Here is a 13,893-nt window from a genome sequence, read left to right as displayed (position 1 = left end):
TTCCACCACCCATTGGGATACATTTAGAAGCTTTTGCTTGTTGGTTAATGTTTTGTGTTGTTATTTCCGTTCAAGTCATGTTATAATCATTACTCGTGATATTTTTTAAAGCACAATACATGCAACAAACATTCATAGACATTTCACATATCACACCATTAATCATAACAAATGAATGTCTGCAGATAATTAATATCATAAGCATAATCAAAAGTATTATACATAATCATAGCATAATAACAGCACATGCATCGTAAAAAAAATCAACTTGCATCATACATTCAATGCAGGTATTCATCTAAAATATGCAAGAAATTCTAAATATATGCACCCGTGTCTAACGAGAAATCATATGAAAACCTATATGAGATTATCTTTCTTTCGTTAGTACAAGATTATTTCACCTAACTTGATAGATGTGTTCCCACGTGTTTGTCTCAAGCTCATTGCCTCATGTAAACAACATAGGTTTCTTAGGCAACTTACGGTTTCATGAAAATTGGTTCATAATGTGCATTAGCCCAAAATATAACTCAATTGTCAAAACACACGTCAAACGAGCTTTTCGACATAGCCCAACATTTCTCTGATCTATTTGAACTTCTTCGCTTTTCTTCGTAACACCTCAATCATCCCATCCCCTTCGCTGATTTCATGCTAAAACCCTTATGGAAGCTCGCAAACTATGTTTGACGTTTCTAACATATTTGATGGCAGCTACGACTAACCGAAATTAAAAATTGCACAAAATAGAGACAAGCAACAAAACTAAAGTGTGAGAAAGAACAGAAATGCCTCAAATAACATGAGAGAGGGATTCATACTCACCAAAATCTCCCTGGAATTCCTTACGGCAAGATGCGGCTCCCAGGTGGTTGTCACCCCTTGCTACAATACCCGAGTCGAATTCCTATCAGGCGAACGAATTCGGGACACGGAGAAGGAATCATGACACTTCAAGTGATCTCCATTAAATCTCAAACGTTCAGTTGAATCCAGTTGTTGCATGTCGAGTAATGTGCTAGAGAGTTGGCTGGCAACAGTAGAAATGGGATTATAAGAGGATTAGGATAATTGAGAGTTTAATTTAAATAATTAAATGTATAACTTCAAAATTTCCTATCTCCCAACCCATTCTTAATTAATATATAGTATTTTTTATCAAATTAATCGATTTGATGTCTAGAATTTTATAAAATCATTTTAGTCAAAATTTGATGGGTGCAAAATATTAGGTACATTTAAAATTTATCAAACTTTTAGCTGATTGTCAAATTTTTACTGTAATAATATATTTCTTCATGGGGCTTATAGCGTCGTGCCACTTATCACAACTTGGCACGGAACTTAGAATTAACTAAGGTGGGTACAAGCGGTCAGATGGTGAGATCTAAGTTTTTTATATTTATTTACTATTAAATAAATAAAAGAGTCAATATTCAAATTAAATTAAAATTAAATTAAAGCGGTATATTTAACTTTTAACTCATTACTAATTGTCTGCATCTTCTATAAATATTATCTCCTATCGTTTCTCTTTTAATTAACTAATTAAAGTTGAAATGTTAATTTAAAACAACAGCAAGCTTAAACAAAGCTAGTGAATACTCATACTCTTAAACTACAGCAATACAAAAAAAAGAAAGCAATATATATGTCAGTTAAGCATTTCGTAAATCAATATAACTGTTTGATACTATTCAATAAATCTTTTTTGATATCAATAACATATACAAATTATTTTATATTAGTATAACTGTCACACGAGCACCGTATAAAAATTGAACCACTTAAGGTACTTTAATATCAATATTTTTTTCCATTTGCGTGCATGAGTACCTTAGCGTTCCCCACTAATATCATAAAGAGATGGTTTTATTATGTAAGTCATACACATACAAGCAGTAAATATAAATATATCATTCATGTGTTCATCGCAATCAATTCAACATATTATATATAGCATACACTAACGTATGATTGTGAGTAGCTACATTCATAACAATATGACCAACAAAGAAAGGAATATATAAATCAAAATAAAACTTTTACAAGTATCATTATCTACTAATGTAAAATCATGGAGAACCAAAATACTATCAAAGATTAAAAGTACGAATACTCGTCTCGATAGACAAGTTGCATGCTCTTAATTTATATTACTTCTATCAAATTATCAAATTAAAAATATAAAATAATCAATTATCACTTTACTTAATTGTGTTTTAATTTAATTATCAATTATTGTTGTAATGTGTTATTTTAATTAGACTTTCAATACTTTAAACTTTGAGTTTAATATAGTAATTAGAATTGATATTAAATATTCTTAATACAAAAATAATTTTAAAATTAACACCCTAACCTTTCTTTAATGCCTGAATCAAATGTACCTAAGTTGAATGTTTAAATAATAAACTTATATATATAATACATATACATACTATTTAATGGTTCTCAGTGAAGAACCCTGTTCCCGTACGTGAGCCCCTTTCTTTGAGTACAGGATAGCTCTAACTTCGGTGCCCTCCCGTATGAGCTTCCTCTGCTATGGCGGCCTTGCCTACTTAACAGTGCATGAGAGCTCCTAACTTCGACGCCCTTCTTTTCGTCCACACCGATCGCAAGCTGCACTCAAGCTCCTCCCCTGCAAGTGTAGATGATGACTCATGTCGCAGATAGGGTTGGTCAGCCTCTTCTTCCTCATGCTTGGCTCGTCTTCTTCATTCACACCAAATGCCCGCTCCAAGCTCGACAACGTCACGAGAGTGTCTTTTCGCTCATCTTCCCTTGATCAGCTAAAGTACCCGTCGCAGAGGTACTCAACATTCGCACCAGAAGTTCTCGATGCTACGAATAAGTCGGCTATGACAGTTTTTAGGGTTTGACTTCCCTACCTCCCCTTGTTTCTTCTCCCCGTGCTCAGCTCTTCGTTTACTCTCCCTTACTTTCGAACTTTGATTCCTCTCCCCGGTAAAAGAAATGGGACGTTACAGCGCTCTCTTCTCGGCTTGGTAATTATGAAAGTAATTGGTGGTGTTAGTGTTGCAGCGCTAAAATCCAACTTCAAAAAACAATTAAGAAATCCTTATGCCATAATAAAAGAGCACAGGTAAAAGTTGTGGTCCTATGAAAGAGGGGCTTGACCTGAGCTGAATAGGAAAGAGAGAGCCATCATGGGAAGGAATAAACCAGATTTTCTCCTTCGGTTGTTTTAAGGAATAAACCAGTTTTTCTCCGGTTGTCTTCACTATGGCTGGTTGATAAAATGCAGAAGCTTCCCTCATATTGGAACAAGTTTAGACATTATCAGAAATGAAAAGCCAACATATATTATCACTGAATGAGGATTACAACACGACGTAAATGGAAAAGAGAAATACAATAACAACCAATCTTCGGCTAGGGTCGGGAGTGACGATCCGCGAGCGGTGGTGGCGTCAGCAACGCGTATAGAGAAGTGCTGACGGCTGCGAGGTATGTTAAAAAGGAGTGTGGTGGCCAATAGGTGTGCTGGGCAGCAAGGGTGGCTATAGGAGAAGGGTTAACGAGGGCTAGAAGTAACTCAAGAATTTAACGTCTTTGTCAAAAGTGATGATCCTGGGAATTCCGTCCAACCTTATAATCTCCCTGTACAGATCAGCGATATGAGATGCATCTAATGAGTGGTGGCAAGACACGAAATGGGTCATTTTGGACAATCTATCTACCACAAACATCATGAAGTCATTGTTGTGTTGGCTCCTCGAAGTCCCACTATGAAATCCATGCTGATGTCCGCCCACGATGCCTCTAGAACTGGAAGTGGCATGTAAAATCCCCGATTCTGCCCTCTCGCCTTCACTAGAAGGCAAATTCTGCATTGCCTGAGATGTCGCCCCGCATCTCTCATCAATTGGGGCCAAAAGAAATGCTCTCTTACGAGGGCGAGAGTCTTGTACCTACTGAAGTGGCCTGCTAATCCTCCACCCTCTCTCAGTGAACACCTGAAAATGCACAACTAGCTGGGTGAAAGAAATATCTATCTTCTTGGTAATATTGTCTTGTCGGCTTTTCCCTACATTGCTCCCAAATGTCCTTCAAGTCCTCATCTGCTTTGTACAGATCCCTTATGACTTCAAATCCCACAACTCGAGTGTGCATGGATGTGATCAATAGATGTTGATGACTCAGTGCAGCTTCCCACCTTGTGCTTAAGCACGAACTAGAATGAGGCTACAAATTCGACCCACGTGGGGTGGCGTATTGACCCTTCAGTTTACTCTTGTTATTGAGAAATCTTAAGACCTAGTGATTTGTAAACAGTGTGAACTCGCTCATCAATAAGTAATGACTCCAGTACTCCAAGGCTCTCACAATGGCATAGAATTCTTTATCGTAAGTCGAATATTTCCTCGACTCATTCAGCTTCTCAATGAAGAAAGCAATAGGGTGTCCTCCCTGGTTGTACTGCTCCTAACCCTACATCAGAGGCATCACATTCTGCCTCGAATATTTGGTTGAAGTTCGATAATGATAGCACGGACGCGTGAGTCAACCTTTCCTTCAGTGTGTCAAAATTATCCCAAGTTGCTACTGTCCAAGTAAACTCCTTCCCTTTCAAAAGTTCGGTCGAAGGGGAGGTGATAGTATTGAAGTTCCTGATGACTCTGATGCTAGCACCAAAAATTGTCTCAACTCGATGAACGACTATGTTGCGCTCCAACTAAAAATGCTCTCTTTCTTTACAGGATCCATCTCAATGTCTGTAGTTGATACAATGTAACCAAGAAAGAATACCTGGCTTGCATGAAGTGATATTTTTTCAGATGATCATATAGTTGCTCGACTCGCAGCACCTCCAATATTGTCTTCAGGTGATGCAAGTGATCCTCCTCCAATCGGTTGTATACTAGTATATCATCAAAGTAGACAACAACAAACTTCCCAATGTGAGATTGAAATATCTAGTTCATCAATCTCATGAAAGTGCTAGGTGTGTTTAACAAGCAGAAAAGAATAACAGTCCACTCATAAAGTCATCTCGTATCTTGAAAGCAGTCTTCCACTCGTCTCTTGACCTCACCAGTACCTGGTGATACCCACTATGCAAGTCGATCTTGGAGAAGATAATGACTCTATATAACTATTCTAAGAGATAATCCAAGCGAGGTATGGAAAATCGGTACCTGATAGTGATCTTGTTGATGGCATGGCTGTTGATGCCATCCGCCACGACCCGTGCTTCTTTGCACCATCAGGGCGGAAAAAGCACACTGGCTGGTGCTTTCTCTGACTAGTCTCCTTGCAATAAGATCCTGCACCTATCGATGTAGCTCCTCATACTCTGTAGGTTTCACTCTGTATACGAGTCGGTTTGGCAATATTGATCCTGATATAAGGTCTATGGCGTGTTGGACGTTCATCAGTTGCGGTAACGCCTCTGGCAGATTATCGATCATAACATCCTAGAAGTTTTGCAGTAATGGTTGCAGCAGTGCACGAACCTCACTTTCTTCCTTTGTTCCCTCTAGAAGGACAAATGCTATTGCTACGAGGGCATCTTTAACTGACTGCATAAAAGTAGTCCATGGAACTAATGATGCCACTGTATCCCTCCCGCCTTTCGTATGCTTAACTAGTAGCAAAATGATATGTTTCACATCCTTCTTGCACGAATAAATATTCTTAAAACCGTCATGCTGAGTCATGTGACCGAACTGCCAAGTCCTACCCAACAGAATATGGCAGACGTCCATAAGAACCAAATCGCATCATACTTATTCCTATAGCTGATCCTTGATGGAAAAGTCAACCATACATTGTAGATCTACACGCATCTAAATTCATGTTTTCAGTCAGGTAAGAGAATATGACTGAGGATGTTTCAGCATGTTCAATCCCAACTCTTCACCATAAGCCTAGACACCACGTTCTCGTAGCTCCCACTATCGATGATTAAGCAGCAAAACTTACCCATTATGGTGCACTTGGTGCGAAAAATATTATACCTTAACCAGCATTGATCCCGCTTTGGCTCGAACTGCAAAACTTGTAAAATGAATAATACTTCTCCCTCGTCTCCATGGAGCTGAATCTTTTCTTCTAGACTATCCTCTGACTCTTCATTGACCTCCTCAACAGTGCCCTGATCTGTGAGTGTGACGACTCAGCTCGTAGGGCAACTGGAGGCTATGTGACCGTAGCAGTGGCACCTGAAACACTTTCTGGTGGGCACTGTATTGGAAAAGTTACATCTCTGGCTTCTTTCCATTATAGTCCACCTTATCAGTTCCTTATCGACTTTGTTATTTCATCCCAAGGTATTCTTATCGGTTGTAGAAGCTACTGGTGACTGCTTAGCTGAAGGTGGTGGTCTGAAGGATGATTGTTGTGTGCTCTTCTTTTACTTGCTCTCCACCTTCATGGTTATTGTTTGGACATCCCCCAACATCTAGTATGGTTGTAACTGCCCCAAGTTGTTAATGGGGGGCTTCATACCCTCGAGATATCTAAGTACCATATGTTACTCTGGTTCTATTAGCTCGCACTTCAACTGTAAGTGATTAAACTGGGTTGTGAACTCAACTGAAAGATCCCACTATTGTAAGTTGTGGAGTTTCAAAAGTCCTAGCAACAATGAGGTGGGAGGTATTTCTTCTACATTGTCTTTTTCATCTTCTACAACTTAATTATCTTCTCACTGCCTTCTCATTTTCTCTGCCTCTGCAGATTTTCTTACCATATGGAGGCATTTTTTTAGTTTAATGGCAGCTAGCTTGACTCGTTGTCCTCTAGCACATCCTTATACTCGAAAATCTGTTCAATTGATTGCAACCAGTTGATAAACTCATCGGGGTCCATGTTTCACTCAAATTTTGGGAGGTTCATCATTATGCCAAGTTCATCATTATGCCAAGGTCCCTAGGTCCCTTTTTTTTTTTTTAAGAATGTCAAAGTCCCGTTAGCCTCCATAACCGGCCTCTTCTCTTAGCATCGTCTGAGATTGGATACCAAAACGGTGTGATCGATATTCCTCATCACTTTGATCTTTCCAGCGGAATGGATTCAGACCTTCATCCCACTCTCCTCTTCAATGCTCTAGATCACGGCCAAAGGTAATCTCTTCCTGAGTCCCGTCATCCAACTCAACTAGCCTCCGTTGCAAACAACAGGTTTCCTGTTGAATATGTTCTCAAGTAGAGTCCAGCATATCCCTCCGTGGTGGCATGGCTAGGGTTATGAACTAGAAGAAAAAAATTTTGATAGGTGTGGTTTGGGTAGGAGCAGCTGCTAGAAAACTCTAGGATTGGACTAGGGTTAGGCTAGCTCTGATACCAAATGATACCGGAACTAGTTCACATAGTATCGAAAAATAAAAGCAAACTTTTATTGGCACTGGATGAGGGTTACAACACGACACAAACGAGAAAGAGAAAGATGATAACCATAGAATAACACCGCCCGCCCGCTCTCCCCTTCAATGCTCCAGATCACGGCCGAATGTAATATTTTTCTGGGTCCCGTCATCCAACTCAACCACCGTTGCAGACGATGGATTACCTGTTGAATCTCTTCTCAGGTGGAGTCAGGCATATCCATCTATGGTAACATGCCTATGATTATAAATTAGAAAGAAAAATTTTGATAGATGTGGTTTGGGTAAGAGTGGGTGCTAGAAAAACCTAGAATCGGACTAAGGTTGGGCTAGCTCTGGTACCAAATGATATCGGAACTAGTTCATGCATTATCATAAAAGAAAAGCAAACTTTTATTAGCACTGGATGAGGGTTACAACACGACGCGAACGGGAAAGGGAAAGACAATAACAAACATGGAATAACACCCCCTCCCCCCTCTCCCAAATAAATAAAAAGAAATAACGAAAACTATTCAAGGGCAAGCATCATAATATCTAGAACTTTATCATAGTGACAAGGCTTCCACCAGAAATCCATTGTATCGTGACTTGCAAATGTATTATTTCCATGGCATTTGCTTCTCGTAAGAATGACATGCTGATTTCTTCTTTCTCTCTTATAAGGGAAAAAAAAAAAAAAACAGAAAGAATGTCTAAAACACAACCATAGAAAGTGGGGCTTACTACAAATATAAAGATTCTTCTGCAATAAGATTTTTGACCTACCATTTAATAGTAGCAGAAGCAGCAGCTAGGCATAGATAATACTGCTTGTGGTAACTATCTAAACCCAGGGCAGATGGCTCTTTAGCTGCTAGATTTCTCACCAACACAGTACCCTTAAAGAACCGGATTATAGAACGAGAATCAGCAAACAGCAAAAGCTTCATGATTCCTGAACAGATAATGACTAACAAGGATTTATCTCATTTCCCCACCTTGGTATCATCAAAGCAACCACGAGGTACTGTTATCTGTGCAGATGAATGCCAAATTACACATGAATGAGTCCAATATAAACTTCAAGGAATTCCTTTACCTTCCTATTTGATGGATAATGCTTATCTACTAGCTCTGAAACCCCAACCATGCCATCTGGAGCCAGCTTAACAGGAGGAACTATTATTGTCATAGGATCATAAAAGAGCAACAGTGTCTTTGTGTTTTGATAAGAACAGCTTGTTTCGATGTACTGAGAAAGATGCAATGATGCCGATCTCAAATCAAATGCAGCCATACCAACCTGTAAATATTCACCATCTATAGCTGTCAACAAAATTTTCTGTTCTCTGACATGGAACTGGGTGCTCATAGCTCAATAATAATATAATGGCACGAATTTCAAATGCTTGAATTATTAAAATCTTGTGATAATACAATAAACATAATGAGATCCAATTAATAAATGTACATTTTCAAAGAAAACTAGCAAAAATCCTTCTTTTTGCACAAAAGCCACAAAATATGAATATACTTCCCATCAACTAAAACTACCCACATGCATATAATCCAGAAAATACACGTTTTGAGATTCACATAAGATTAGCCTCTTTTAAACATACATAAATTCAAGAAGCTGCATAAACAAACTTCTGCACAGCATATCAATCCCATAATGAATGGATTTACCCATATATATTGTACAATATGCCCTATAATTTAGGATGTTCATCTCAAGATTTACCCATATATATTGTACAATATGCCCTATAATTACGGCATATATGAGAAAAATAATTAGTACATTGATGTCTATACACCTAAATAGAAACTCACCAACAAGTGCTCGCATGTTTAGCATGAGTAAGCCACATTAAATAAGATAGTAAATTTAAGAAATTTTGCCAGGGGCTATTGAAGCCTTTTTCTATCATGAAGCAAACTATGAAATACTAATTCATAGAAAGATCATAAAAGAGTTCAGATCTCAGCTCAGCTAACATTCACCAAAGAGAAGGCTCAAGCCTGTAGCGTACCTCTTAAGTCGGACACTTTTGAGCAAAAGCTTCAACATGGGTAGGATTCCCAAGAGTAATCCAAATCTAGTCTAGAACACTGCCGAGTTGGATGAACTTGCCAAAAAAAAGCTAAATAGCTCTAAACTTATGGAATTTTTAATAAATAGATATTTTATAATTTGTTTGAGAGAAAAAACAAATAATATTTTCAACTCATACTACTGAATGAAATTTATATCAATGCCGATGAAAAAGGATTCGACTTTAAGCCCATATCTTTTTGCTTTAGTTACGGATGGTCTTACTGGACATTTACAAAAGTATGTATCTTGGTGTATGTTTTTTGCTGATGATATCCTTCTCGTGGATAAGATGAGAGAAAAAGCCCATGAAAAACTTGAATTATGGAGGTCAACATTGGAGTCTAAAGGCCTTCATTTGAGTAGAGCCAAAACTGAATACATGGAATGTAATTTTAGTAGTCGTAGCTCCAGTGAAAGAAGTGTAACTTTGGATGAGCAAATTATTAAAAGGTGTGAACGATTTAGATATCTCGGGTCTGTTGTTCAAAGCGATGGTGATATAGATAGGGATGTTAATAGTAGAATTCAAGTTGGTTGGTTGAAATGGAGGAATGCTTCTGGCCTTTTGTGTGATAGAAAAGTACCGCTTAGACTGAAAGGAAAATTTTATAAGAGGCTGGTGAGACCCGCAATGCTCTATGGCGTTGAATGTTGGCTTTTAAAAGAGAAGCATAATACTAAGTTAAGTGTTGCCGAGATGAGAATGATTAGGTGGATGAGTGGCGTTACACTTAGAGATAAAATGCGAAATGATTATATCCATGAGAGGGTTTGTGTAGCTCCAGTGACAAACAAAATTAGAGAGAGTCGTCTTAGATGGTTTGATCACATTAAACGTCGATCATCTGATGATCCGATTAGGAGAGTAGAAGTTTTAGATTCAAGTTATGTTAAGAAAGACAGAGGTAGACCTAGAAAGACTTGGGCTTACTGTATAAAAAATTATCTTAATTTATTAGAACTAAAGGAAAATATGACACTAAATATGATGCAATGGAGAAAAAGGATGTAGCTGACCCCACGTAGTGGGATTAAGGCTTTGTTGTTGTTGTTGTTGTTGTTGTCGATGAGAAAAGTTGGTTTTGGAAGGTCTGTAGCAAGTTTTGGAAGGTCTGTATGTAATTAAGCCCAAAAATTTCTAAGAGGCCAAACGAAAAGCTAAACCCTAAAATTGAAATGACAGGATAGGACAGAGCATAAACATAGGCAACGTTGAACTTTCAAATAAAATGCAAGATTTTCCAAGAACGGGACAACAAGAAAGAACATTCAATGTTCAGGATCAGAATGCTATGTCTAAAAGCTCTGTATTACATGGTTCTTCAAACCGTATGTGTTCAACTTGAGTAAAAATTTCTACATTCAATTTTTATTCAATTTTTAGATAATGGATTTTATCATATGAGCATACAAATAATTGCAATATACCAATATCTGAATACGAACACGAAAATATGGATGTCAATGCAACTACCTATGTTATTTATACATAAATATGTTTGGCAATCGGAGATGTCAAGATTCATGTCGCCCAATTCGTAAACAACAAATTCCACTAATATTTATGTCTACCTTCTTATCAAGCTTTACTAAACATTAGTTAACACTGATCTCAAAATTTTGATCTTGGGCTTCGTGTCACGCTCTATCATCCTCTAAAAATTGGCAAGGCAAACATGGGTTGGAAGATTCTAGAGAACACCAGATTATAGAGAGTATTTCAATGGATTCTAGAAAATTTCACCCAATTCTAGCGAATATGAGAAGGAAAAGCTCCAAGGAGAACTCAAGAATAACCTAGAAAGATCTAGGACTATGTATGTATATATGAATATTAGAGAGCACTCTAGAAACTATGTTATTCTAGAATATTCCCTTGGACTTGGAGGGGACTATGAATAAGAGTCCCTCTCCTCAGTTGTATCCATCCAAGCATTTCATCCAAGAAAACCTTCCAAGCTTCCAAGCCTTCAAGTGTTGTAATCCTTCTTTCTTACTGAAGTTCCTTTCTCCAATACTTCTCCCTATTCTTCTTCCATGAGTGGTGTGGTTACAAGTCCAAGGGTTATGAGGGTTATGTTGATGTAGCGCCAAGGAAGAGTGCTAAAGCCACACGGGTGACTTGGGATAAGTTAATCTGTGACAGTTGGTATATTAGAGCCTCGGTTTGAAGGCATGGCAAAGAGCGTCAAAGAGCATACATATTTGATCTTCTTCTGTTCAAAGAACTAGTTCATACATATTTAATCTTCTTATGTTCATCTTATTCAAATACTTAACATCTAAAAATAATATTAAATCAACATAATAATTTATTTAAAGATAAACTAAGAATAATCACATAATCACACTTCTAAATTATAATAACCCAATGAAAAAAATTCAATATGCATTATGATCTTTTATATCTTTTATAAGAAACCTTATAATATGCTAGTCTATTTTTAAAAGAACACTAATAATATGTTAATGCATCTATCAATGATATTTTCTAAATGAAAATTCTCAATTCCTCTAAATGCATTTACTTTATCTTTCTTTTATAATATTTACTTACACATCTGTCTTTGTGAGAATTACCGTTAATAAAACCTAACACACATTTGGTCGATATTGCTTTGTCGGTTCCCTTCGACATAGTGGTTAGCGATGTAAATATCAAAATTTTCTTGGGTGAAAAGGCCCCTGCCTGCATCCTAGCTGATATTATCTCTACGGCACAGCGGTCAGCAATGTAAACATCACAGTTGTCTGGGGAGGTAAGCTCTGTTCTACTCGTCCCTAACCGAGATTATCTCATTGGCATAGCGGTTAGTGATCTAACCATCACAATTGTCTATGCTGGTAAAAAAACTCTACGCGTGCAGGTACACTGGCATCTCATGTCTGTACCATTAGAGGGTTAATTCCTCCTCTGAACATGCACATGAAAACATTTATATATAAGTTATTTCATTCTTCATAGCATACATTATTCTGATGCATCTACTAACATGCATAATTACTCTGTTGTGCAACTATCCATCATACATAACTCACATAAAATGCATCTCTTATCTCATGCATATCATTTTCTATCATACTTATCATAGATATATGTTTATTATCATGTCTATCATGTCAATCTTGCATATCATGTCTATCTTACATATCTTGAATATTTTTACTATCGTGCATATCTTTTCTAATCTAACAATATGAAGAATTTAATTAAACTAGAGCATACCTAGAATCAAATATATCATATGAAAAAAAGAAAATTATTGAAATTTATAAACAAAATTACTCACATCAGTTACCAAGATAAATTCTTAATCCTTGGCACCTTGCTAGAGGTTGTGAGTTTTATGTTAAGCTTAACCTATAAAACATAATATTCAACTTTAATATACAATTGATTTCCTTAAATTAAATTACTCTTCTTAAATTAACATAAGATTATGTTACATGAACTTAGGAGTAGTCCTACAACTAACTTCCACATGTTTGCCTCGAACTCGTTGCCTCTGAGTAAACAACTTGAAATCTTAAACGACTTCAGACTTCAGTATATAATAGTTCAGAAGGTGATCTAGCTCAAAATATCATTGATTTGCCAAAACATACGTTAAGTAGCTCTAGGCAACCCAATACTTTTTCGAGTTACTAAAACTTCTTCCATCTTCTTCCTCAAATCTCGTTTCTCATTCGCTGATATTATGCTAAAATCCTTGTGGAACCTCGCAAACACTTTCGAAAATTCCAACATAAGTTCAATGCTTTTGACGGCTGCCGAAATTGAACAATGCACGAAAAATGAGGTAAATCTCAAAATGAATGCAAGAGGAAGAAAATGAAAGCCACAAATGTCGCTAAAATCAATTTTGGACTTACTGATTTCATCCCTGAACTCGGGATCATGAGCTACGGCACTCAGCGGGCTGCTCCCCTCTTATGCTCGCGACTCAGTGGGGCGTGGCAGAGCTACAAGGCTGCAAACATAACCCTTGCTGAGCCTACTGTAAGCGCATTCGAAGCAGGGAGGGAGGGCGGGCGACGAAACCGGGAGCAGGGAGACTGATATCGGGAGGGGAGAAGAAAATCGAAGGCTCTGGATGGACTCGTCAACACATAATTCGAATGGTAAATCAGTTAGGCACAATAATCGGGATTAGGGAGAGGTTAATTAAGGATTAATTAGTTTTAATTAATTTATAATTTTCATTCTATATATCTTCCAAGCTATTCATAATTTATATATAGTGTTTTACATCGAATTGATTGATTTGACGCCTAAAATTTTATAAAATTGTTTTGATTGAAATCTGAGGGATCTGAAATTTGGATAATTATATCAGGATCGGAACTAGTAATTTTGTTTGTTCCTGTCTTAGTTAATTTTAAGCCCTAGACCAGATCGTAGCAGCATAGGAGTTGAACCGGGATGTCGTTCAGCAAAATGTGTCAGTTCAGC

At 37.4% G+C, this 13,893-nt stretch overlaps 1 protein-coding gene across 9 annotated transcripts in view; it reads right to left on the bottom strand.

The window, feature by feature from the left end:
* The window catches only part of LOC110027914 (DNA mismatch repair protein MSH4), a 182,101-nt gene that overhangs the window by 153,931 nt on the left and 14,277 nt on the right, over window positions 1-13,893 (bottom strand). For 8 of the 9 annotated variants that reach the window (XR_002294390.1, XR_002294392.1, XR_002294391.1 and 5 more), the window contains exons 2-4: window positions 8,439-8,642; window positions 8,338-8,373; window positions 8,126-8,238 (exon numbers count right to left, since the gene is read on the bottom strand). Coding sequence is in view for 6 of the 9 variants with exons in the window: in XM_020729553.1 (XP_020585212.1) it covers window positions 8,126-8,238; window positions 8,338-8,373; window positions 8,439-8,642 (353 nt within the window). In the remaining 3 variants the exon portion in view is untranslated. Of the gene's footprint in view, window positions 1-8,125; window positions 8,239-8,337; window positions 8,374-8,438; window positions 8,643-13,893 lie in introns of those variants that run through there. The other variant, XM_020729560.1, reaches the window with a different exon arrangement.

This window comes from Phalaenopsis equestris, unplaced genomic scaffold (genome assembly GCF_001263595.1).
Source record: "Phalaenopsis equestris unplaced genomic scaffold, ASM126359v1 Scaffold000468, whole genome shotgun sequence".
Taxonomy (NCBI): Eukaryota; Viridiplantae; Streptophyta; class Magnoliopsida; order Asparagales; family Orchidaceae; genus Phalaenopsis; species Phalaenopsis equestris.
Note: the sequence above shows the minus strand (reverse complement) of the source record. Positions and strands in the feature narration are given on the sequence as shown.